Source organism: Cavia porcellus, unplaced genomic scaffold, assembly GCF_034190915.1.
Source record: "Cavia porcellus strain 051 isolate PalLab524CR breed Dunkin Hartley unplaced genomic scaffold, mCavPor4.1 scaffold_12, whole genome shotgun sequence".
NCBI classification, from domain to species: domain Eukaryota; kingdom Metazoa; phylum Chordata; class Mammalia; order Rodentia; family Caviidae; genus Cavia; species Cavia porcellus.
The window spans coordinates 59,386,708-59,414,192 of record NW_026947495.1 but is presented as its reverse complement, the minus strand read 5'-3'; the positions used below and the strand labels follow the sequence as shown (position 1 = coordinate 59,414,192).

Below are 27,485 nucleotides of genomic sequence, written 5' to 3'. Positions count from 1 at the left end.
AGGGTTACTTCTTCCTTTGGGCTTTAAATTTGGCAGTTGTGGTCAATCAGTGTTGCTCGGGTTTTTCAACTCAGCAGGGAGAAGAGCCTAATTAAAGACAAGACACACAATTTATTTCTTTTTTCAGAAGACAGAAAGCACTTGTCAGTATTCCTTAAAAAGTACGATTGCCTTCTTTGTCATTTCATTGTAAGGTCTGAGATGCTATTTCTAAACAGCACAGCTTAAATGAAACCCTAAAGTAAAGAAAGTGTGCTAGAGGGTGGATTCAGTTTGACACAAGTACAGGAAACTGTACACTTCTGATGACATTAATTCAATAAAGTATATTCATTTGAGTTTCTCAATAAACCTTTCAAAAGAAAAGCCTTTCATGTTGACTTAGATGAGTGTTAAAATAAAGCTTTCTTTTTTGAAATTAGATTATGGGGTAAGCCAAGCCAGATTATCTCCACAGATGATATAAGCTATAATTATTTTAGAAGCTTCAATCACTGTTTTGGAATTGATACCTAAGTCTTTCTTCTCCCGTATTCTTTGTGGGCTTTTTAATGTGATATTTTTGGGGGAGATGCTTTAAGTAGGAAATATTAGCTTTTAAAAGATAAAAGTGCAATTATCATTAGAAAAGAGAGCCCATTAAAAGGAAAGTCTCAAATAGAAAGGTTTTCTAGATTATTTTACTATGCATCCTTTTTATAAGTGCTGAAGAAGAAAGAGGTTCCTATAATATCTGTAAGATTACCCTCACATTAGCCTGCTTGAGAGAAAATAAAAGGCTGAGATGAGGGGCACTCAAAGACTTTGCAGTCATCTATTCTAGTGCTGAGTAATTAGCTTTACCCTGATAATCTCTTTGTTGGCCTGTAAAAAAGGAATGGGGCCTTCATTCTTGGGTCTCAGTCGCTACGCCCCTCTCACCCCAAAAAAACCACGTGTGTGCACAGCTATGTAATGAGACATCCATTTATAAACTACATTTGCAGGTGACCATGCAACTATTTAGCAATCACTTGGCATTCATAGAGTTTAATTATGCTATTATATACACAGTCTTGGCATCCTTCTGATACTAGTAACAATTTTTGAAACATAATTAAATAAGAAATAAAAACCCAAAATATTGCAGTTAGGGAATCCTGAATGGTTATTCACCAAGTCTAAGGAATATGATACAGTATAAGGTGTATTCAGCCTTTGGAAATAATAGCCTGTTACCTAAAAGAAAGTTCTTGAAACATCAACAATGTTAAATATATTTGGTGCAAAACATAGGGTTCTTATTCACATTAAAATGCTGCAGTGTTCTATTTGTTGTTGCTGTTTTTAAGAGATGGAGTCTTACTGTGTTGCCCAGGTTGGCTCCAAACTTCTGACCTCAAATGATCCTGCCTGGGCTACCACACTGGCTTTCAATGCTTCAGTTTAAAATCAGATGGAAGCCAAACCTAACCAAAACCCCAAATGCATCATTTCAGCATAGCTACTACTCTAAGTTTTAAATCAGCTTAGAGCCTAGATAGAGATTCCCATGCCTGAAAAGTTAGCATCCCTAAGCCCTAGTTCATGACCAAGAATCCAAGACTCAAAATTTCACAAAAGGCAGGAAAAGTCAGGAAGGCTGTGAGATAAATCTCTCCAGCTGAAAAGCTGCTCAGCAGCTAAGATCCTGAAGAGCAGGGCTGGGGAAGTAGTTCAGTAGCAGAACATTTGTTTAGCATGGAGGCCCTGGTCCAATCCCTCATAATGCCTCCTAAATCCTGGACCTGCTTTCCCCATTCCTTCTGTCAGCAAGACAAAACATTAAGATTCAGTGGGTAGCAAGGCAGGTTATGACTTGTGGTGGCAGAGGGCTCTTGACTGCTATCCAGGAGTAGCAGATCCCTTTCCCTGGGCTACCTGGGAGATTTTCCTGGAAGACAGTGAAAGGTAAGAGCATTCTTTATACCTCCACTCTACCCCACTCCAGCAATGTGATGCATGTTAGTATAAAACAGAGGAGCAGCAGAGTGCAATGGTTAGTATACAATAGAGGAGCAGCAGAGTGAAACAGGAGTCAGCTGCCAGTGTGTGAATGTGAGTTCCCCTGCTTATGAGCTGTGTGACACTGGGTCACCTTACCAATTACTCCAAGTTTCAGATCTCTCACCTGTAAAATGGGGTAATCTCCACCTCATTCTGAGGGTGGAGGGAGCTCATTATAAAGTGCTTAAAAAGAGTGGCCACGTAAGTACTTTACTTAAAAAAACAGAAACCAAAAACCCCCACAGAAACTAAGGAAAAGTATTCTTTGAGTTTTGTAGAGTGGTGTAGGTTGCTTAAGCATTCAGGCAAATTTTCATTCTAAGAGGTCTAGAATCTAGACTGTATCAGTCCAGGAGGTTTTGAGACTAAGCTGAGTTACGGAAAATCTTGAGCCTGTCGAGGGAAGATCTCTTCGGTTACCAACAGCCCAAATACCTTCCCAAATACCGTAGTAGAAAGACTGGTACCCAGAGCCAATCTGAGCCCAAACCAGCTGGGAAGGAAGCAGAAGTCTGCCAGGGAGAAAGGGAACTTGTTGTTTTCCTGAAGAGTTTTTTGTTCTGTCGTGGTATTTGTGTAGGATAAAGATCTAAACCCAGTCCCCAAGACTGGTGATCTGATTTTAAAACTTTACAATGGATTCTACCTACTTCTGAAATCACTGGGCTCCCAGAAGCAACAGGAGGCCAGGGGTGCTGCTAGTTTATCCGATCAACCACCTGACAGACAAACTTTGAACATTTGTTTCATGTAAGCCAGTGTGACAAAGGTTTGGTCCCCAATTAGAAACATGTAACATAAACACAATTTATATCTTTTATTATTTATATTGATTGTGTCTTTTCCCACTCATGTAACTCAGAACCTTCAGTCATTACAAATTCTTTCAAGAAATGCTCTACGGTGATCACAACAAATATTGACACTATGTAGCTTGATCATCTTATGACTAGGAGAAGCGAAACTGTACAGCTAGTTTTTAAAGGTGAATTTATATGGCTGTATTTTAAAATGTGCAGTTATACGGTTCAGTGACATTTTACATGGTAGACCTCTGGCTAGCCTCATCAAGACCGAAGTTTCTCTTTCTGGCTGCTACTTCATTGTTTAACTCTGCTTCAGATTTGTCGCCCAAGCTCATGGTTATGGTGCCTTCCACTTCCTCTCCAGCGCCTCCTTTGGACTGAAGAATGGAGGAATCTGGTTCTTTGGGACGTTTCCATTGTGGCCGAGTAGCAATCCAGAAGATGAGGGCCCCATACAACACAATCAGAAGACTAAGGGTATTTGTGAAAATACCTTCTGGTGAGAATGAATTGTATGGGGGAGTTGTGCTGAGAAAAAAAGAGAAAATGCATTCAATTACAGATAGGTCAATATGGCACCACACAGCATAGTATTGAATTCATCGGTTCAAAATATACATGGATACAGTTTGAATGTAAATTCCTTTAACGCTTGATATTAAGATTAGATTTAAATTATGTAATAATTCACACACTAGGATATTATAAAAATTGCTAAAATTCCTAAGTATGAAAATAATATAGCACTTGGAACACTTGTGCCACTTAAAACTTGGAAAACAAAATGAAAATTAAAAATGCATGTGTACTGTAATTACAAACATGCATACCAAAGACGGAAAGGTAATGTTCAGCTCCCATCTGTGTTTCGTGCGAGTAGACCTGCTAAGCTTCTATTAATGTCCTAGTCCACATATGATATAGTTAAGTATTTAAAAAATAACTAGGTTAAGGCCTAAATTTTTAATATTAAATATTGTTACATTTAAATTTGTTTCTCCTAGAATAGAAGTATGAACATTTTATAGCTGACATATTATGATTAGGAAGTCTATGCAACTTACGTGGGAGAAGTCAGCTTCTCTGTCACTCCCATAAGGACTGTTGCAATCACTGTCCCAAAGAGGAAAAGTCCAGAATAAACATGTATGGGCATGGCTATTGCTCGGAGAGAAAGTGGAGCCCATGGGAGCAGAAAGATGCAAAAACCTAGGACAAGCTAAACACCAAAAAGTGCAAAGGTTAGCATTTAATTTTGTTTTACTGACTTTTAACTTGGTATTATAAAAACAATATGTGAAAAGTGAGAAATAAGGTTTTCTACTCCAGTTCCACTATCCAGAGTGATGACAGCCATGATAATCACCTACTTATGGACCCTTCTAGAAAATGTCCATTCCTGTACAAGTATATCGTGTGTATTTCATACATGCCTTTTTAATGCCTAAAGGGAACCTCACTATACATATTATTCTATACCTTGCTTTTTTCCTTAACAGTATATCTTTTCAACACATGTTTAACTAGTTTATTATTTTTATTCACTAACATTTTATTTTAAATATATAACAATTTATTCAGTTCTCTATGAACATTTCTGTTTTCATGCTTTTTTTTCTAACATTAACAGGGCCACAGCATTTGTTTTTAATCAATTTCCTAAGGTTGTCAAGTAAAAAGGGAAATAAAAGATTAAGTCACCAAAAACAAACACATTAGGATGCATAACTCAGTCAGTTCCGCCTAAAAAGCTCTGTAGAAAGATGACAATTTTGTTTCACAAAGGAAAAAATGAATTCTGTAGAAAAGTTACCTCCATTTCATTGATGACTAAATCTTTAGTGGGATATCAAATAAAGTCAGTTATACTTCTCCAGTTTTGTGTTGTTGCCCCATTTCCCTGAGCTAATAATATTTTCTTCAGGAAAATTAAGATGACTTAGCAGCTACTGGATCACTGAGTTTAAAAAGACATTTTTCCCCAGGTTCTACCCATTTAAAATGACTTGGAAAAAAACAGCGGGGTAGGAGAAAGAATGGGTAAAAAATCCACTGAAATCACTGTTCATCCTGCCTGACTGAGACCCAAGACTGAGCGGCACGGGCAGGAGGGTCCAAAGCCCAAAATACATTTACAAGCAATATGTGTAATACACAGTGGTGATGAATGGAAAATAATAAAAGTGACTTTGATAGGCTGGTGTGCGTGTTTTATTGTCCGCTTAATACCATAAATGCTTGAATATTGTTAGGAAAGGTTCAGAGGGCTCCCTTTGGTGGTTCAAAATTTTCCTAATTCTCCTTCAGAGTTTCTATTAGTATTGATGAGCAAGCTTCCTGACGTCCATGCTGCGCCTTCTATGTGAAACTGTGGCTCAGCTAAACGAATTAAACGCAAGTGTATTTCTATGAGGCACCATATAGCTTTTCTGTGACTTACCCATAGGAATATATACTTCTAACCTTTGTGTTCTCCTGATCTTTATTCCTAAGATCTCTAATATCTTCTTTCCATTTCTTCATGATTTATCATATGGGTCTTAAAAATCTGAAGGCCTCAATGATTTAAGTAGGTGGGAGGTCAAAAATTCATTTATACCATTAAAGAAAATCTTAAAAGAAAATTCCCTTTTAGGGGAGGGTAGTGAGGATCGAGCCTGGGGCCTCATGCATGCCAAGCAAGCCCTCTGTTACTGAGTTACAGTCACAGTCTTGTTTTACTATGTTTTATTTTGGTTTTGTGACTGGGTCTCACTAAATCGCCCACGCTGGCCTCAAATTTGATATTCTCCTACCTTAGCTTTCCAAGTAGCCGGCATTACATGTGTATGCCACCATGCTTGGCTAAAAGAAATATTTTTTAAAAAAGGAAACCAGACTCCAAACTTAGCATTATTCACCAAATACTCAATTGCCTATTTTCTCCTGTAAGCTTCACAAGAGCACAGAGCCCACATTCTTTAAGTCCATGTTTATCTTGTGGAACAGTGTATCTCCCAAGTATCTAACTCTGTTGACTGGCTTTGGGCATAAAATTCCACCAACATAAAAGGCGTATTCTCAGTCATAACGGTGATCCAGAGTAGATAGGAAAATGCTATCTTCAGATTACAGAAGAGCCTACCACAAGATTCACCCTTCAGATAATAACAGCTAATTTGGGGCATTACAGTGTGTATTAATCTTTGGGTTGAGCCTTTTGGTGCATTATTTGGATTTGATTTTCAAGGTTTTGTGAAGGATCATAAGCATTACTTACAAGTGAGCAAAAGTAAATCCAGAGCAGTTTTACATAATTTGTATAAGATTGCCAGGCACCAAATGGATAAATCTTTCTCAAACTAAGGTCTCCCTGATTGCAAAACCTGTGTGCTTAAAACACTTCCTATTTTCCAGATCTGAGCAAGAAAGAAGCTAAGAGCCAACATTCCTCCCAGTGAACAAAAGCCAAGAAGTTACAAAACCATTTCTGAGAAGTCCATTGAGCACAAAGAAAAACATGAGAGAAGAACACAGATATTTCAGAAAGCATGGGGAATCTTGAGACAATTGGGTCTGTTTTAAATAGAATCAATGGATGTAATTGGCTAAATTAACAAAGTAAAAAAAGCAAAACTATATCCATCCCAACAGACACAGAAGAAGCAACAGACACAGAAATAAAATTCCACACGCATTCCTGAATTGAAAAGAAAAACCTGTTTACAGAGATAGGAAGAAATGTGAAGCATCTGTATTAAACAGTAAAATGTTAGAAATGTTAAAATCAGAATTAGGGATGCTTATTTCTTCTGCTGCTCCCCCTTCTTCACTGCAACTCCCAACTCCCCCTCATCGGCCTCTCCTTCCTCCCCCCCCCCCCCCAGGTAAGCACTCTATTAACAAGCTACATCCCCAAGCTTGTACTGCTTACTTCTTACACTTCTTTTTTTTTTAAATCAGTACCGGGGATCGAACTCATGACCACCTGCTTGCAAGGCAGGCGCTTATGCTGCTGAGCTAAATCCCCAGCCCACTTCTATGCACTTCTACATGCTTCAATGCTTCCATGCGCCTCAACTCCTCCCGTGCTGAGTAGAATGCAGAGGGAAAATACGTGACAAGACCCTCACTGCAGAGTAGGGACGACTCAGCAAATGGTTTTGGGAAAACAACTTACCCATCTGGAGAAAAATGAAGCTGAACTACCAAATTACATCATGAGCTAAAGTAAATTCCAGATGAATGAAGCACTCAAATATTAAAGACAAAACATTACTATTCTTAATAAAAAGAGATTGTTTTGATCTCAGGGTAGGGCAGGGTTTCATTAAAAAGTCACCAAAAGAAAATAAAACTTAAAAAAAGAGATAACCTTAGAGGAAAAAATGATTCATTTTAGTTGTACTAAAACTGAGACTTTCTACCTGTCAACAAATACTAACAAAAGTGAGAAAATGCAAGATTTATACTGGAAGAAGATATATTAATATACAAAAAAAGGGCACTTGATACTGAATTCCTACAAACCTTTAAGGAAAAACACACACTTACTTACTTTTTAAATGGACAGAAGGCACAAACAGGTATTTCTTATAAAAGAAAATGAGCTGGGCAAGGTGGTGCGGCCCTGCCCAGCTTGCCCAGCCACTCAGGAAGCTGAGGCAGGCAGATCATTCTGAACTCAAGGGCAGGACAGGCACACAGTGAGTTCAAGGACAGCCTAACTACATAGTGAGGCCATGTGTCAAAAAAAAAAAAAGAGAAAAATGTATGAAACGAAATTTGACACCCCAAAAAGACATCATTTGATACCTGCTTGTTTAGAATAATTAAAAGGTTTAAAGAGGATGTATATTAACAAGGATGTGGCATGTGGGAAAACCTAAATACTCTTGCCAGGAATATTATCTGGGGTCAGCTATGTTGGAAAGCAATTTGGTGCTATTTTTTCTTTTAGTTGAGCGTATAGTTCCACGTAAGTGTATGCCCGGAGAAACCCTGGTATATGTGGACCAGGAGACGTGCAATGCTCTGTGCAGCATTGCTTGCAACAGGGAAACAACCCGAACGTCTAATAGCAGGAGTGCAGGTAAGTCGGTGGTACCTTTTAACAGTGGAATGCAGAAGCACGCATAGACTAGCTAGAGGAATCAACAGAGGTCAATCGCTTAAGTTTTTTTTAAAGGTCACAATAGAATTTAGTATATGAGACCTTTTTAAAGTTAAAAAGGCAAAATTAAACTATGTTTAAATGCTATTGACACACCAATTCACAGTGTATTGGATCAAAGTATGTCTCAGTCACTTTTTTGTCACTGAAACACGAGACTGGGCACTCATAACTGAAAAGAGGCCAGCTTTATTTGGGCTCATAGTGACAGTCCATAGTCAGCTGGCTCCTGGGGGAAAACAACAACGTGGTGGGAGAGAGGCAGCGAAAAGCTGCTCAAGCCTAGGCCACCAGGAAGCACAGAGCAAAAGGGACTTAGGCCTCTGAGTCACACCCCAGGAGGCCTCTTCAGACAAGGCCCCACCTCCTAACAGCAAGTTAGTAGGGACCCCAGGGGTCCAACATCCTTCCAAAGGCCCCGCCTATGAGCTTGTTAGACTTTTGGGGACATTCTTGATATAAACCAAAAGGTACACGTATAAAGAAAATCATACAATGAGGGAAAACAAAAACAAAATAAAACACAAGCTAAGTTACTTGGGTGGGTACATAAATGTGCATTTACCAGGTGGGCAGGTAGGTGGGGCTTCTCTGTTTTTTTAAATTAGTTTGGATGGGAATCATGGAAGTTCATTTTATTATGAGAACTCATAGCTTTATACACACACAATAGTTGTTTTTTAATGCCCCAGAGGCTAAATCTCACAAAGAATTCTGCCCTTAAAATGTTTACAGTTCACTGAGGAGGGCTGAGACCTTTTAACTGTTTTAGGTCATGTGGTTTTATTTTTGGCCTCCTGTTTTGTTTTGTTAATTGAGATAACCTAGACACTGGCTTCCTTTGGCAGGTAAACCCTGATTTTACATCTAGTGGCTAACCCAAACCCTCAACAGTGCTACAGAGAGGACCTAATCTTGAAAATCTCTCCCATGTTTTTCACACTCTGCAGGAGCTTTGTTTCTTGAATCGGCTGACAAGAGAAGACAACTAGACTTTGTGGCTAAAGTGCAGAGCAGAATGACAGGCAGCGCTCCCTGGGTTGGGGCTTCCTTTCTCCACCCACAGGCCACAGCCCCAAGAACCGCTGTTTGTGGTTCTCTCGAAAGTGAAACTGCTTCCCCGTTAAGGCTTTTAACTTCATTTGTGAATTTTACAGAAAAATATTATCTCTGTAAAGCGTATGTTTGTGGTTCTGATATTTTTGCAGCTAACATTATGGGGCAGAAATCTGAAATCTTGAGAAGGAAGGAGTTTCATCTCCATCAAAAATGAAGACAGGCAAACTTAGAAACTTTCTTAACATTAGGAAAGAGAATGTTATTTCACTTAATTTCTGCCTGAGCTCACCTTCATGATCTGTCACTTCTAAGAAGAAACAATACAACCAACCTAAAAATAGCTTTTACACAACAAAGGGATAAAGCTGGAATGTCGCATCTTTCTAGACTAGGACTAACCTCTGGTCCCCTGGCTCGGGAAGGCACATGTAAGCGTGCAAGCATAACATGAGTACTGCCACATGCAAGGAGGGATGCTGTTTGCTTATTTAGTGACAAAACAAAACAAATACATATTTTTTATAAATATATAGACTCACTTATTTTTAAGAGTACAAAAGTCACATGTTCACACAAATAAAACAAACTATATTTAAAATGTAATAATTTCCCCAACTAGTCTCACGCTATATTGGTAGCAATTTTATATAAGTCTTCCTTCCTCTTTCCCTCCTCTCCTCTCTTCTCTGCCCTGCTTTTCCCTCTCCCCCGACCCCAGTTTCTGTCTGTTTCTTTTTGGTACTGGGGGCTGGGGCCACGGGCATTCTACCGCTGAGCTACATCCCGCCCTTTTGAAAAATCTAAAAAAAAAAAGTTTTGACAATCCTGCTGCCCAGATTGACCTACACTTGCTTCCTGCCTTGTCTGAGTGCTGGGATTACAGGTGTACCCTGCTGGGCTGGCCCGGTAGTTTTTTACTGTAGAACACATCATGCAGTTCTACCTTGGTCTATGGCTTTGGTTATATTCTATGCATAATATCAAAAAATATATGGATTTGCTACAAATAATTTAACCGTTCCCATACTGACAAAATTGCTGACTGTTTCCCGTCCGTATGATGTTTCATTGAAGGAAGCCCCTAGGTGCGGTTCCCAGGTCAAAGGGTAAGTATCTTAAAATAAATCTCTAGATATTAGGATATTACTCCCCCATACTTGGTTACTATTCAGTTTCCCACTGCAATGTAAGAGCACCTGACATCAAGCCAGCAGTGAACATCAATCTTACAAGAGAAAACCACTATTTTATGGTTGTTTTAATACGTATTTCCTTAGGACTTTTGGATATCTTCTCAACTTTATGGCCTTCCCCGTCATTCATATATATATATATATATATATATTTTTTTTTTTTTTTTGAGAGCCTTGCTATGCAGCCCAGGCTAGCCTCAGACTCATGGTGATCCTCCTGCCTCAGCCTCCTGAATGCTGAGATTACAGTTGTGTGCTACCACACCTGGCTCATTACAGATTATACATTTCTTATTTTTTTATCTCATCATTAGTGTTGATTTTTATATTTCTTGGGTCAACTTTGGTAGTTTTTATTTGGTAACAAAATAATCCCTTTTTCCTTAAGATTTTAAAGTATATTACTATCTATATCTATCTAATTTGGGGGAGTGTTAGGAACTGAACTCAGGACTTCTCATATGCTATGTACATGTTCTGCCATCGAGCTATATTCCATATATTAAAATTTAATAATTGGTCCTAATTTAAGAATATTATTTTTATGTATGATTATATTTCTCATTTTAAATGTTATATATTTTAGTTTTACTTAATTAAGCCTTGCATGGGGTTTTAGATGTGAACAGAGATAGCAAACCAACTTGGAATTTTGTTGGGAGGTTGTACGTTTGGGTTTTCATAAGGTATTAAATTCATGGTAATGTGTTATGGCAACAATAGGATAGTAAAGAAATTATTCATGGAATTCTTTGTCTTTATTAATTTACTTTCTCGCTGTTTTCCTTTAGTTTCTTACGTGGTTAGTTTCTATATGTTGTCTTTTCTTTTAAAAAGGCCTTTAAAAACTTACATTTCTCTGACAGTCAAGTCAATTAACATTTATATATTTTAGAATATTCTTTTTGTGAATTCTTCAGTATCCTTTAATTTTACATATTAACATGTTAATGAGGGTATAGTAGGCTTATAGTAATCCCTGATTAAAAGACAAGCCTGGTATAGAAAGTCTTCTATTATTTATTTATTCATTTAATTATTTACTTATACTTTACTATTATAATGCAAGAAAAAGGTGTGTGGAAGAAATATGAGATAATACAGACAGTAAAAAGAAAACTAATCAATTGATATGTAGCCAACTACAGAAAATCACATTTAACATTTCTGGCACATGTCTTTCCAGATGTTCTGCGAATGTCTTGGCATAAAACTAACTCAGAACTGACACTTTAGTTAGTCTGTATAAAATTATTTACTTGGATGCACAGATCTAGTATACTTTTACCCAGAAAGTGGAGGCTTTTCAATCTATGTGATCAGACAGCAGTAAACTAATGATGCGGAAAGTCAGGACTCAGAGAGACCTGGGCCTGAGTCCCAGCTCTGCCACTAACTGAGTAGCTCTGGGACGGTCATTTCTCTCTGTGCCCTCGGTATCTGTGCAAAACTTCTCACCCAAATGAATGAGCCAGAAACACACAATGCTCTCCAGGGCACCAGCTGTGGCAGCATCTGTATGCTGACGGGGTGCAGGAAACTGAGCAAAGCCAGGGTAACTGAGGTCCCAAAGAGCATAGCGCTGCAAGAACTGCAGAGACGCTGGTGTCCACACGAGCGCACAGAGCACCTGCAGGTCTCAGTGGCTCTGCCCTTGCAATCCTCTTCTGTAGGGAGGGGATTCATCAGCTGATGGCAGTCAAGGAAAAGGCCTGCCAGATGTGAATCAGAGGCTGAAAATTCCCAAACAAAAATCAACCTGAGGACAGGCGATCTCAGCTGGGCTCAGCTATCCAATGACAGAAATTTCATTTGTTCTTTCTTTTTTTTTTTTTTTTGTGAGTGTGTCTTTCTTGTTTTTTATCGGTACCAGGGATCGAACTCATGACTGCCTGCTTGCAAGGCAGGCGCTTATGCCGCTGAGCTAAATCCCCAGCCCCTCATTTGTTCTTTCTTATTTGGGAAAATTATAGTTGATAACAGGTTTTCTCCATACTTTCCTCCCATCTCCTTGCCAATCCCAATCCCTATGACCACATCTGCTATCACAAACTTAAATAATAGTATTCTTGGAGATACTAACTTTGTTTAATAAAAATTCAGTAGCTTTAAGGTTTAGAAACTTTTTTTCAGAAAAAGAAAAATGACAATTTCCAGGTAAGAGGTTCTGTTTTTAAGGGAGCCCTATATTTGGGAATAATAAGCCTTGGATTTTGTGGATTCACTCTGTTTTATTAATCTTATTAACAAGTAAGGTTCACACTGATGATTCACCAACCAGCTCAGTATACCCTGTACTAATAAGGCAGAGAAGTGAGTCCATATAGGTAACAAAGATTTTTCAACAAAGTTGTTAAGACCCAAAAGACTCTCATTAACTTTTATTTTAGTGACCTAGGGGAGCCAACTGTCCATTGCCTGCTACAAAATTAGGCTTAAATAAAGTGTTCTCAGGGTACGTGCCTTTAAAAAGAAAAGGGCGAATAATGGGGAAATAATCACCGTGCCTTTGAAATCTAGTGAAAAGTTGGAATCTCTTCACTTATAAAAGTAAACCTAGAAAAGTGGTAGAGAATGTGGGAAAGCCACAGCTGGGCATAAGCTAGTAGAACCTAAAGTTAGAACACAGAACCTCAAGTCTGAGCAAGAGCAGCCTAGATGTTAAGAGATGGCAATTTCCTTACTTACAGATGTCAGTATTTTAAATCCCACATTCAAACTCAGAGACTGAATTCAGCAATGCCAGTGTCCATGTGGCAGAAAGAGTTGTAATAGAAGCAAATGTAAAGAAAGCTTAGAAAACCTTGGTGGTCCCTAATGGTTTTACTTTTCGTATTTTATCAGTATACTAAGACAATCACCTGTAAAACATAGAGTATGACAGCTGTCAGGCCAATCCAGCTGTGCAGACTGTACATATTGGTGAGGTTTCTGGCTCTACGGTTCTCGAAAACAGCCACCAGGGAGACGATCGCAAGAATGGCAGCAACGGTATTCAGCCCGGCGTGGATGGACTTCATCAGGAGCTTGCTGCATTTCCAGGTCCATGGGAGTCTGTATACGATGATGGCTACAAAGACAGAACGTGTTTTTAAAATTTAAAAAAAACATACAAAATAAACAATGGGACAGACTGGGCACTCGTTTTGTGAATCCTTTCTCCCTTGGCTTCTGCTTGGCCTCCCTTCCCCGTTACTCCTGCCTCTCAGCAGCAACTTCTCAGGCTCCTTTGTTTCCATTTCACTCCCCAGTTTATGCTCGAAAGAAATATGTGCCCAGGTTCCCCAAAAGACACGTTTTAGAATATTACTAGCGGCACTATTTATAATGGCCGAAACTCCCCAAATGCCCCTCAACAATAGAATGATACATACACACCATGGAATAAGGTACAGCAAAGGGAATGAATGATCATAACAACTACAGCTAATGACCCGGTTCCACCTGCGGTGTTAACCCCAAGAAGCTGCAGATTAAAAAGGATACAGAAGGATTCAGTTTATTTGAAGCATAAAAGCAGGCAAAGCTCATCTCTGCATTAAGAGAGGTCAGGACAGGGGCTGGAGATTTAGCTCAGCGGCATAAGCGCCTGCCCTACAAGCAGGCAGTCGTGAGTTCGATCCCTGGTACCCACAAAAAGGAAAAAGAAAAGAAAAAAAGAAAGAGAGGTCAGGACAGTGGTTGTGTGTTTTAACTTCACTTATCTCTCACACTCACATGCACACTGCACATGCACACGTGTGTAGATCCTTGCTGGGTGTTGGACACCATGCTCAGTGATTTACATGTTTACATTTTAATTCTTACCTCAATTACCTGAGAAAGACAAAATTACCATTGCATAGAGGAGAAAGCTGATGCATAGAGATCAATTTGTTCAACTTCAATTAGTGTTTCAAAATATTATCGCTAGACAGGTGCTATAGTGAGCACCTGAAATTCCAGCTACTCAGGAGGCTGAGACAGGAGGATTAAAAGTTCAAAGTCAGCCTGAGCAGTCAGCCTGCCCCCCCATATCTGTATATTTATGTATCTATGTACCTATCTATCTATGTATCTATGTATCTATGTTTTTATTGCCATTATCACTGTTGTGTCAACCAACACCTGAAGGAAAGAATCTACATACAAAAAGGAAGTACTCAACATGTGTTTTCTTGAAGACAAAATGGTGAACAATAAGCCACACAGCTTTTCTCTCCAGCCTGATCACATTATACCAAAAACTTCCAAAGTAAAAATGACTGATGTTAAAAGTCAAGAGTAGTCATTGTAATTGAAAGGCCTTGCAAGGCTGACCAGGGAGATACTGGGGTGCTTGGAATATTCTTTCTTTTACCTGGGTACCCAGGCGTGTCCCTGTTACAAGATCACCTCACATGACCCAGCACTTTTCTGCATGTTGTTTTAAAAAGTTTGCTTTAAATACTGTTGCTGAAAATGCAAAGACAAGTGTGTAATGAGTACAGATTTCTTACCACTCGCAGTACAATAGATATCAGAGTGTGCCAACATTTCATACAGCCGAAATCTTCCCCTCTTTGAATGTTTGACATTGATTGAATGTTTGACTTGATTTTTAAAGCTTTTACATTTGCTCAAATGTGGATTTTTTGTCACTGGTGTGTGTACGGGAGAGGAGTTGTTTTGAGACAGGGTCTTGCTATGCTGCCTATGCTGGTCTCAAAGCTCTGGGCGCAAGTAACCCTCCTGCCTCCATTTCTCAAGGAGCAATGTTTTTCAGATTAGTTGTACACTTGTCTTCCTTCTTCAGCAGTAGCGCGAATGGGACATATTTATTCTTCCACTGATGATTTGGGTCATCAAGCAAACATCGATTATTATCCTATTTTTATAAGAAGGAAGTCCGTGAGGGTTTCCGAAGCAAGAGAGGTGCCTGTCTCTGACCCATACAGACCCAGACAATTGTGGTTTTAGAGGCCCAGAGGTTTTTTAGTTTGTTTCTTCTAACCTTAGAGCATCTACCTCCCACTTCTTTCCTGTATCATCCTACCTTATGCTTAATTCCTACCAGCTCTAAATTGTAGCTTATAAGTTTTTATGTTGTTGCAAATCTCAACATCTGTTAAATCTGGGTAGTGAAAACATGGGAATCTATCATACGATTTTCTGCAAAACTGAAAGAGTTCACCAAAGTTTTTTTTTTTTTCCATTAAAGTTTTAAAGTTAAAACAATATTTTAGCTAGGCATAGTAGCACATGCGTGTAATGCCAGCATTTGGGAGGCTGAGGCTGGAGAACTGGTGTGAGTTTGATGTAATAGTGAATTCAAAGCCAGTTGCATAGTGAGTTCAAGACCAGCCTGAACTGCATAGAGACCATGTTCAAAAAACAAACAGACAACAAAACACAAAACCAAAAGAAACAAGCAAAAATCAATATTTTTGTAAGCTCACAAATGGTGGCCATTAGTCTCAACTTCTCCATAGGCAGCCAAGATCTGAGGCCTTGCATCTGAATGAAGAACAACCAGTTCTCAGCCTCCATCCCAGCAACCTGAGGCTCTGCTCACAGCTGACTGTGCTTCCAAACGCACTGTGGTAAAGGAAAGCCCACTGCAAAATACTGCATTCACTCCAGCTGTTTATATGCTTTAAAACATGCATAAATAACCAAAATACGGTGGGTTTCAAGAGGAAAAAGTAAGCTTAACAAATCAGACTTCTTAAATAAGAAACGATTCTCAACAATTATACAAACTGCCTAGAGTGTACATTTCAATGTTTCTTGCTCTCTGACTTGGCACTTAGACACCATTCCTGAGGCTCCGTAGGAAAGGAGAAGGGCTCCTAAGCCCCAGAGGAAGAGAAATGGTATGAAACGGCTACTTGTGATTCAAACAAGAGCTTTCTGTTGGAGGCTCTACTTGGCAGGGCCATTTCACCGCAGAAAACGAGCGGGTACATGAACACATTCATGTGAGAAACACGTTTTCAGTTCTAAGGACGAGTCGCTAGTGGAGGAACGTGTTAGTGTAAAGAACTGATGAAGGACGAAATGAATAACTGTGTGTGACTATTCACCGGACCATGAAGAAGAAAGAATGGTAAATTAAATTTGAATTTAACTATTAGAAAATTTCTCAACTACAAATTGCATAACCAAAGCTCAAAAATATATACAGTATGTATATACACACATACATATCTTCATATATATATATATATATATATTCTGACTTACACCAGCCTTTCATCCCAATGCCATTATACAGATGCTTTATACAATTATAAAATATGGCTATGAGCAATGCAGAGCTAGAATCTATCAAAGTAGGAGCAGGCATGGGAGGAGTGTTTGCCCGGAGAGAAATGTCTCCAGACCTAGGGACTCATTTTGACTCTAGCTCTTCTGTGTTTAAATCTTGCAGTTCATGAGAGTAGAAAATGTCTATCTTGTTATAACCCAGTAGTTGGCAGGGACCCTGGCACACAGTGAGAATTCAGTAAATACGTGTGAAAAATTAAACCTTAATAAAGTACAGTAATCCATTCAATATTCCCAGCAAATAAACAGGTCTTTTACTTTTTTCAAATTTATTTTTTAATAATAAGGTATATATGTATGAACTACAACATAAAGTTTTGACATATGTACACATTGTGAAATGGTTATGTCAGGCTATTTAACATGTCTGTTACCTCACAAACTTAGCAACTGTTGTTGTGACAGATCCTCTTTTAAGATGTACAAATCAAAAATATAAAACAAATTATACTGCTGACCCACATATAGCAAATATTGTAAGACCAAGTAATCCTTTCAGATAAGTAAAAGGTATTCTGCACTTGGACCTGCTTAACTGCTTTAAGTGAACTTTAAAATAAACTATTGAGCTTGCGGTCAGTACACTGGAATTTGTTTTGTTTTGGTTTTTGAAACAGGGTCTCGCTGTGTAATTCAGACTGGCCTTGAGTTCACAGTGTATCCTAGGCTGGCCTTGAACTCCCAGGAATCTTCCTGCCTCAGCCTCCTGTGCTGGGATTACAGCTAGGTGTCACCATAACTGGCAATACACTGGAATTTTAAAACACTTAAATTTTGCTTGAATATGGTGTGCCACTGCACTGCCTTTCCCTCTTGGAATAAAGTATTATTTCATTCTACTTGATAGAATGTCCAGAACAAGAGTTTACCAGATTCTATACAAAGGACTTCAAGTTTAAATGACAAAGTAAACTCTTTTTAAATTCCTGCAGTAGCCGACAAAGAAAATCAGACCTCTAAAATGCGTGTGCTTTGGAACTGTCTCACCGTGTGAGCATCAGGAAGTTGAAAACTTTTGGAGCAGCAAAATGAAGGAAGTCATCTGGATACACTGAAAGATAGATTTTATCGTCTTGGCACTAGAAGCATCTGTCTCAAGCGGCCGAAATCCTCCACAGGCAGCTCTTTGGTAACAAGTATGTGTATGAGAACAGAAAAAAAAAAATCAATTGGCTTGAAATCTTCTTTTTTTTATTAAAAAGAATTAAAAGAAAGAAGGAGATTAAGATAAAAGAGGACATAACAGCATAATAACACAGGTCGGAACAGAACAATTTAAGCAACACAGTGTTTCACCACAAGATAACCTGACATAACAGTAGCTACCATAGTGTCTCTTTCCTTGAAATATTTGAGTATAACTTCGTGTATTATAGCATCAAACACAAGATGACAGTGTAAAACCATTCAAGAGAATGAAAGTATTACAGGGTATTTAGAATCAACTAACAGAAAATGAACAAATAATGGTTTGTATATTATCTCCTTGTCTATAAAAAATTTTGTTTGTACTATCACATACAATAAAATCCAATAAGATACAACATGATAAACTGATGGAGACAGAAGAACGAAAGCTTCATGGGACTTCAAAACAAGATGATATTAAATCAGCACTAGCTACTATATTGTATTGTTTTCTTCAAAATAACTGTTCATACAGTTATTTTGTTTAAAATCAAACAACCCAGAATAAAGCCATTCCAATTAATGAATGAAAACATTATAAGGCTTCAAAGCAATATAATGGGGAATCATGTTTACCACCGGTATTCTTACCATTTCTTACATTAGGGAAACTATTCATTATTTATACATGTGAGTTTGATTTATTTCGCTTATGAGTATGGTCTCAAGCTGTGCTCATTATTTATAAATATCTCAATGTGATCATTCTTTATAGCTGAGTAGTACTCCATTGTATAAAAATATCACAACTTTTTTATCCATTCCTCAGTTGATGGACACTTAGGTTGTTTCCAAGATCTGGCTATTACAAATTGTGCTGCTATAAACATGGGTGCACATATATCACTGTGGTATGATGTTTTCAGTTCTTCCGGGAATATTTGGCTTGAAATTTTCAAAAATCCAGAAACTTTTTGTTTCTAGAATGATCAGCTCTATTTTCTTGTGTCTCACGTCAATATTACGACAAATCAGAAACCGTGCTGGCTGTGATGTCACACAGCTATCTGATTCTGGACTGGAACCCAATTCCTCCAATGAGTAGTCGAACTTAAGGGCCCAGCCAGTCCTAAACACAAGGATCACTGCCACACTCATTCAGAAAAAAATCCTCATCATTACTTATGTCCCGCACCTCAATGGGAACAGCTTGTAGACAGGGTTGCACCTTAGTATTCGCCCCGGCTTCAGGGTTATGCCTTGAACCTGGGCTCATACCTACGAGGCAAGTACTCTACCTTGGAGCCACACGCTCAGCCAATTATTCATTTACACCACATTTGCTGCATTGTAAGCGCTTAATCAAGGTATGCTGATTGAATACATAGAATAATAGATAAAGGAACTGGAGGACTGGACAAAACAACAAACCTACAGAGCACAAAATCTAAACAGTTGTTTTCAAAGCCTGTTTTCACTTGCTAAAAATGTTTCCATGTGATGAAAAAAAAGTTATAACACATATTTCAGGCCCACCTTCCTTAAAAGGGAAGATTATCCTACATTTTCAAGGTAAAATTAAAAACCTCACAAAGTCAGGTTTCTACAGGAAACCCCAGCAGAAGTCACCTGTAATCTGGAAGGCATGGGTTGGAATTTGGTCTACAGATGCGTTTTACTGGATCACTACAATGTTGGGGGGACGGGGTGTTGTTTTTGTGACTTGTTTACTTTTAGTTTGAACCAGGTTTTAAACATCTTGCTCCTTGGGGCTGGGGATTTAGCTCAGCGGCATAAGCGCCTGCCTTGCAAACAGGGAGTCGTGAGTTCGATCTCTGGTACTGATTAAAATATATATATATATATCTTGCTTCTTTTGGAAAAGTAGGAAGACCTGGCAATCTTGGACTGGCATTTCCAGACAGCTACACTCTGCTGCAGCTAAGCAGAAGTTTGCTGTCTCCTGTTTCGCGTAGAACCAGCATTTGTCCATGCCTCTGAGATCTCACCTTCCCAGTGAGGTCTACCCTTACACCCTGCTTCCCCAGGGTCTGACTTGTGGATACCTGGCCTCTTAAACAGATCAAGAGACTTGTTACAGTGTTATTAGGCACCGGTGCTTCCAATCAGGACCATCAGATTGGTAAGCTATGTCTGCACTAGGAAGAACAATGAAAAGTCTATTAAACATGTGAAAAGAATGCCACTACTTTGGGCTCTCGAGGGTACAGGGACCTGTTTTATCCTGTATTTGTTTCGTGGGCTACCTTAACAAGTTACCACAAACCTAGTGCTTAAAAGAACATAAATTTATTCTTTCAAATCTGAAGGCCAGAAATTCAGAATCAAAGTGTTGTCCAAATGGGCTCCTCCTGGCGGTGCCGAGGGATAATAAGTGGCATCCGTTCCTCTTCCTTTGCTTCCAGCGGTGCTGGTTACTTGTGATATTCCTGGGCTTGCAGACATGTCACTCCTGTCTCTGTCTCTGTCCTCATCGGCCTCCGCTCTGTTAGTTTTTGTGTCTCAGATCTCATTTCTCTTACTAGAACATCAGTCACTGGATTTAGGACCTAAATGTGCATATCCCTTGCTGGGAATCTGGAAAGTAGGTCTACAGAATATTACAAGCAATAACAGTTCCTATAAGGCAGGGGGACTAAAGCCCTGGCCCACCAACGTGGATCTTATCTCTTGTTCCTGAGTTGTCACCTAGGAAGAGGACTGCTGCATGGACTCCGGTGCCAGCGTGCCTGCTGGGGAAGACTGCCTGCTTCACATCTGTCTGTAGACTCTGGTTCCTGTCCCGTGTCCTGCTAAGTGGACTGGTTCACACTGTGGTCTGGTGTTGGGTTGTACCCAGGACACCCTGGTGATGCTACACTCCAAATCCACCTCATTTATTTACTCTGTATACCCAATCCTTGTAAGAGGGCTTTTAAAGATTGGCAAAATTGTCTTTAATTCAATATTATTTTCTTTAATTCAGTATTTATTAAATGCTTATTCCACGTTAGATAATACCATGGATAGAGCAGTGAAGAAAACAGACAAAATCTTTCCCCTTGGAGAGCTTGTATTTAGTACGCTAAGAGAAGTTAAGAGGTTAATTAATAATTAAAATAGTGTCAAAATTTGGATATCACTGTATTTGAAATTGAAGTTTATAGGATTTCCTGATGGACTGGATGTGAAGTACAGAAGAAGGGAATGCAGACGACTCTAGTTCTGAATACTTAGAATGATCAAGTTGCCATTTACTGAAATGCTGGATGGTGTCATATACCGGAATGTATGAAGAAATGGGTTTTCAGACGTAAGGAAGATCAGCTGTTGAGCTGGGGACATGTCTAGCTGACACCCGAGAGTCTGAGCAGGCAGATGACGACGATCTGGTTCTGGAGTTAGGGGAGGGGCTGGGAAGCCTCAGTGTCTGGACGGTGTTTAACCCAGAAGGTGAACGAGATCCCCAAGAAAGAATGGAGGAGACTGAGCCTCAGGATTCTACCGTAAGGAATAGGGGAGATAAAGGGAACCCTGAAAAGGGAATTAGGAAGGGCGGCCAAGAACAAAGACAAGTATCCTAGAATTCACTCAACCCTACTGAAAAAGGTAAAGCCAAAAAAGAAGTGTCCCCAGAAGGAAGGAGGGATCAGTTATGTCACGTAACGGCCTGCAGTCAAGCAGGATGAGGACTGAGAAATGAGCACTGATGTTACCAACGGGGAAGCCTCTCGTTACTACATTAAGAGCGATTTTGTGACACACAGGAGGTTCAAGTGACAGCAGGAGGAAAGGATCTGGGAACCACCCATATTGACGTATTTCAAAAAGTTCTATGGGAAGGTTAAGAGGAAAATTAGGGCAGTGACTGGGAAGGGACTCAAGGTCAAGAGTGTAGTTTTTTTTAGGGTGACAAATTATAATATATTGGAAATCATCTAATAGGGGAAGAAAGTGATTCAGCATTGCCTTAGGTGAGCAGAAGAGACACGGGCAGTACCTAAGCAGTGGTGTGCTTAGAATAAAGTATGCCTTATCTCACAGATTTAGAGAAAACAATCCTAAAATTCATCTAGAACCAGAAGAGACCTAGAATAGCATAGGCAATCCTGGCCAAAAAAGGTAAGGCAGGGGGCATCCCAATCTCTGACTCAAAATCATACTATAAAGCTACTATAATAAAAGCAGCATGGCAAAAAAAAACCAGACACACTAAGCCAAAAGACTCTTTAATAAATAAGGGTGGCAAAACTGGCTCTGCATAAGCCAAAGATTAAAGTTTGACCCATATCTTTCACCATGCACTTAACTATATTCAAAATGGATCAAAGGTCTGAATATTAAAACAGAAACATTGGGGCTGGGGATTTAGCTCAGCGGCATAAGCGCCTGCCTTGCAAGCAGGCAGTTGTGAGTTCAATCCCCGGTACCGATAAAAAGGAAAAAGAAAAAAAAGAAAAACAGAAACATTAAATCTGCTGGGAGATAAAGCAAATAAAACTCTAGAAGATATTGGTGTAGGCAAAGACTTTATGAACAAAACCTTGATTGCACAGGACCTACTGCAAAGAATCAACAAATAGGATCTCACTCTATTGAAAAGCCTTTGCACAGCACGAGAAACCACTAACAGAATGAACAGACAACGCCCAGTGTCTGTGGGAGAAAATGTTTGCCACCTGTTCCTCAGACAAACAATTACTGTCAAGAACATATAAAGAACACAAAATCAGTTCTCCCAGATATAAAAATTCAATCTAAAAATGGACATCTGAGATGAATACACACTTCTCAGATGAAATAAAAACAGCAAATAAATATATGAAAAAAAACGTTCAATATCACTGGTCATTCGAGAGATGCAAATTAAAACAACACAGAGATTCTACCTCATCCCAGAAAGAATAGCTACTATCAAGAAATCAACCAATAGCAAATGCTGGAGAGGCTGTGGGGAAAAAAAGGAACCCTTCTTCACTGTTGGTGGGAGTGTAGACTGGTGCAACCACACTGGAAATCAGTGTGGAGATTCCTCAAAAAAACTAGGATTGGAGGTCCCATTTGACCCAGCTATTCCCCTGCTAGGTATCTTCCCAGAAAAATTAAAAACACTGTACCACAGCAATATATGTGCACCCATGTTCATAGCAGCACAATTTCTAATGGCCAGATCTTGGAAACAACCCAAATGCTCATCAATTGAGAAGTGGATTAAAAAAAAAGATGTGGTTCTTTTATGCGATGGAGTACTATTCAGTCATAAAGAAGGACAAACTTGAGACTTTGATAGGTAAATGGATGCAACTTGAGCCCATACTCATAAGTGAACTAAATAAGACATATATGTATCATATATATATATGATTTCTCTGAGTACATCGAAGAGAAAGGTTTGCACTGATGCTGGTTGTTGTATTTTGAAATTGTTATTTTTTTTTCTCTTTGAAATAAAATGGATTTGAAGGAAAAAAAGAATGAAGTATGCCTTTCTAGTGCAACACGATGCTCATCCTTCCCTGGAGCTGACTAAGCAGTGGTTCTAAACTGCTGAACAGGATAAGCTCAGGGGACAAGAAGCGCGATTCTGCTTTGGACGCCATTATCACCATCACAAATGACAGACTGTAAAATTGCATTTTTGTTACTAACAACTTAATGATGGCACAGAAATAACTATTCAACAATATTTACTAGCTTACTACGTGCTACTTGTAGGCTCTAGGGATACAGGAGTGAGCAAAATAGTCCTACCTCAAACATCGCTACTAGTTACCTTATTAAGAGATCTGTATGCATTTATTTATAATAAAAATTAAATATCTTGAGTTGCTCGGAAGTGTCCCTGTATGCTTTATAAAAACCCTCACTTCCCTAAGATTCATATGTTTTGTTATCGAGGTTTACTTTTTCCTCAAAGCCAGTTTTGGAGTAGCTATTTGGAGCAGTTTGTCTATTATCTTCTTTGCCAGGTTTTAGCCCAAAAGCCTTTTAAAACAGATATGTTTAAATATTCTTGGAATTTGGGCACTTTGCGATCCATTAATAGGATATCCTGACCACTTTTTAAGAACTACCCTTCATTTCTTTCTGTTGTTTGTTTTTAGATGTTTTAAATGCAGTTACATTATCTCACCAAACCTTCTGGAGAGCATTAAACTATTTAATTTCTCTTTCTTTAGTTTATAACACAAAAGGAATTCTACTTGTGGAAAGTAAAAAGTATAGTGTTGCCAACACTGCTTTTCGCTAAATGTAGACACCCCATTTTCTACCTTTCACTAAAGAATACCTTCCACCTTTGACTCTTTTAAAGGCCAGCAGCCACTCTGAGAGCACTTATCTGTTTCAGTCTTTTCTGTGGCCTTCTTTACCAGGGGGCTTCTCTGATTTCCTGACAGCATAGTACTTGCTTCATGGGAATCATTCCATTTAGAGAAGCACAAAGCCTCTTCTAGACTCTTCCTCATCCATGTCAGATTCTGTTAGGTAGACTTCCCACTAGTTTAAGATTTTACTTAACCAGACTTAGTGGTGCAGGTCTACAGTCCCAGTACTTGGGAGGCTGAGGCAGGAAGACTAGTTGAACCCAGAAGTTCAAGTCCAGCATGGGCAACAGAGCAATAACCTGGTTCAAAATTTTCGTTTTGGATTTCCCATAATCTGTCATGCTTTATTTTAGAATATATACGTTTTCCAAAATATACTTGGGGCTGTGTGTGTGTGAGGAAGGAGAGAGAGGCTGATTTTGTAATTTCTATGTTAGCCTTGTTTTCTTCAGAGCTTCTTAAAGGTTTCAAAGATTCATATTTATTCTTAACCTAGTTTCAAATGTTGCCTATGGTTTGTACATTGGATTTGTAAAGCATTCTATGCCTTGAGTAACGGCTGTACTCTCACCTTTCCTTCGGCTCCAAGTATCTCTATATTACGAAGACCTCTATTATATCATGTGCATTGTTAGAGATTTGAAATATCATAACCTTAAGGTTTTCTCCCTTAAGGACACACACACACACACACACACACACACACACACACACGCCTTTATAACACAGCTAGTCTGTAACGTGTATTTCCCCTCACAGCCTATAAACCCAACTACAGACAGTCTCCAATTTAAGACTGTTACACTTAAAAAGTAATTGACCTTACATTGATAGAGCAGTCATAGGTACAAACTGTACTTCAAATTTTGGATTCTGATCTTTTCCCAGCCTAGTGACACATGTGTGATAACTCCCCATGTGCCAGGCAGTGCCCACAAGTCACAGCCCCAGTCAGCCAGGTCATCACCATGGTAACAAACTGATGCTCTACAGCGCACTGGGCTTCCCAGGTGTGCCAGGTGCATTTTGCAGTTAGTGTATTTCCAACATGCAATGGGTTTATCAGGGATGTAATCTCCAATCAAGAAGCCTCCATACTGGCTCTCTTTCCTCCCACCCAAGGCTTCCTCCTGCTTGTGTTGAGTGTGTGCAGGCCAAGGTACAGGAGACCTGGGGAGGACTCTTCATGAAAAAGTTTATGTTCATGTCAATTAGACATAGTATGTGAATAAAATGCTTTGCAAAAACGGGATCCAAGCAATAAACAGGATGGGACAGGAGAAACCTTGGAACATTAGCACAAATACAGTGACTAAGTCTTTTTAAAAAACAAGGTTTGCATAAGAGGAACATGAAAATTTCCAAGGTATCCATTTACACATTTATATCCAAAAGTAAGAAAAAACAGATTATAAGAAATCCAATGTGTAGAGAAATTAGAAAATCATTTAGAAAAACTGTGTAGTAGATTCTGATATGAATGAAGATTTTCAAAAACTGTATTTCAGATGAAGCTTTAGATGTCTCTAAAAACTTTGAAGAAAATAAACATATTGTTATAAAAATTAGAAATAATCCTTGAAAATAAAGCAACTGAAAAGACTTACACTATTCCATGGGTAAGTTACCAACTCCTCTGTGCCTTGGTTTATTCTCATACGGCCACACTGGTTTTGGGGAACTGTTCTAAGAGGAGGATGGAAAAGAGGAAGACAGCTTTTGTATGACTGAGCAAACAGATGGTGTGGACAGCTCTGGCTTAACTGAAGGCCTCCACCATGAAGGAAAGCGCTCTGCTGGTGAGAGCGACTTGGAATATGTTTTTCTCATCTCGGGGTAGCGGTAAAAGAGACTGGAATTATGCAACGCAATGACTCAGTGGTGTTCCCGGACTTCAAACCTCAGAGCAGCGAAGCCTCCTGAAGCTGAACGCTGGTGCCGCCTCCCACCTCAGGTCGCAGTGGGAGAATCTGGGCCACACCCGTTGCAGGTTGTAGCACAGGTTAAAAGCGGAAAGACAGAAGGATACTATTTTCTTTTAGAAATGAGGTCGGTATTTTATTGTTCGCTTGCCTGCAGGAAGTTAATACTGGGGAAGAAAAGGCAGCCAACCCAGAGGCCAGCCTGGTCTCAACACGTGGGCATCTCAACAGGTGGGCATCTCAACAGGTGGGCATCTCTTTTGGAACCCTGTCCACGGTCTACTCCTCTGTATTATTCCCGTGAGCACTCCAGGACACCACTTCGTTTTTCTAAACGAGTTCCCTATCCACCGCCTGGTCTTCTCTTTTGGGAAGGTGGTTACAAACAAATGCTCGAGGTTCGTCCAATCAAACAAAAGTTGCCCAAGGAATCTTCCAGGACCTTGTATAAGAGAAACCATGTACCACGACAGAAACACTGCCACCGATGCGGGTCCTCCGCGCGGCCTCAGCCCGGAGAACGCGGACCCTCTCGCTAGTCGCAGTCCCGCCGGGGTGCCGCCCCGCGGGGCATCGCTCACAGCCCCAGTTCGGGCTGCAGCCCAACAGGAAGCCACGCAGGGAAACTTTCCCTGCGGGCTGCCCCATAAACGAGTGGAGCTCAGGACCGTCCGACGCGTGGGCGGGAGCAGCCCCGCGGCCCGGCTTAGCGACGCGCCCGGGCGGGCGGGCGGGGTGAGACCGGGGAGGATGCTCCGCGCGCCGCCCGGCCACCAGCTGCCCCGGAGTTGGGGGCGAGGCTGGTGCTCCCTCCTCAACCCCACGCCCTACCCCTGCAGTCCCCTCTCACTCTGCAGCCCCCTAAAGCGCACTCTGCACCTGCCCGCGCAGCCCGGCGCAGGGCCACCGCCAGGAGCAGTGTCCAGCGAGCCCGGCTGCACCGCGCTGGCGCGCGAGGCCCCGACACCCCGAAGCCCGGCCCGCGCCCCGGGGTGCCCCCTTACCTAGCCCTTGGATGAAGACGAAGCCGATCACCGCCAGAAGCGGGTGCCAGTTAAACTGGAGCGCGGTGCCGTCCCAGCCCAGCCCCTCCCGGTAGTGCAGGATCCAGACAAACGTGAAGATCACCGACAGCAAGCCGAAGAGCAGCGCCGCCGCCAGGAGGCCCAGGAGGCCCCGGGAGCCGCCCATGGCGTCAGAGCCCCATAGCCCGGCCGCGGCAGCCTCGGAGCTCGGCGAGGGGCGGCCTCTGGCTCTGGCCGGGCGGCCGGGCGGCGACTTCCCCGCGCGGGGTCCGCCCGCGGGGCGGGGCTTCCTGGGGGCCGGCCGGTGGGGGGCCGTCCGCGCGAGGGGGGCCCACCCGGGTCACGCGGCGGCGCGGGCCGCCCTCTGGCCCAGCCTGCGAGCTCGCGGAGGGCTCGAGTGGCCGATCCGGTTCCTCCGCAGAGTCCTCTGAGGATTTCATGCCCACCACTTTGTTGTAACTCTTCTTGCATCTCTTCCTTATTTGTGGCGAGGGCAGTGTGGCATGCTCCTAGTTTTAAATTAAAAGCCTCTTTAATCTAGAAAACTGGCTCTGATGCCAA

General features: G+C 40.6%; 1 protein-coding gene across 3 annotated transcripts; it reads right to left on the bottom strand.

The window, feature by feature from the left end:
- Positions 1-2,827: 2,827 nt before the first annotated feature.
- Positions 2,828-27,263, bottom strand: LOC100733177 (plasma membrane ascorbate-dependent reductase CYBRD1). 3 transcript variants are annotated; one of them, XM_063259272.1, is made up of 4 exons: positions 26,904-27,263; positions 13,097-13,305; positions 3,896-4,050; positions 2,828-3,359 (listed from the first exon to the last, which is right to left on the bottom strand). In XM_063259272.1, exons 1-4 carry the CDS (start codon positions 27,088-27,090, stop codon positions 3,065-3,067), a joined length of 846 nt encoding a protein of 281 aa, XP_063115342.1. In that variant the 5' UTR covers positions 27,091-27,263; the 3' UTR covers positions 2,828-3,064. The 3 variants fall into 3 exon arrangements, with proteins under 3 accessions (XP_063115342.1, XP_012998047.2, XP_023416849.1); XM_013142593.3 differs by lacking the exon at positions 26,904-27,263 and adding an exon at positions 13,614-13,801; XM_023561081.2 differs by lacking the exon at positions 26,904-27,263 and adding an exon at positions 13,610-13,631.
- Between the last annotated feature and the right edge of the window lie 222 nt (positions 27,264-27,485).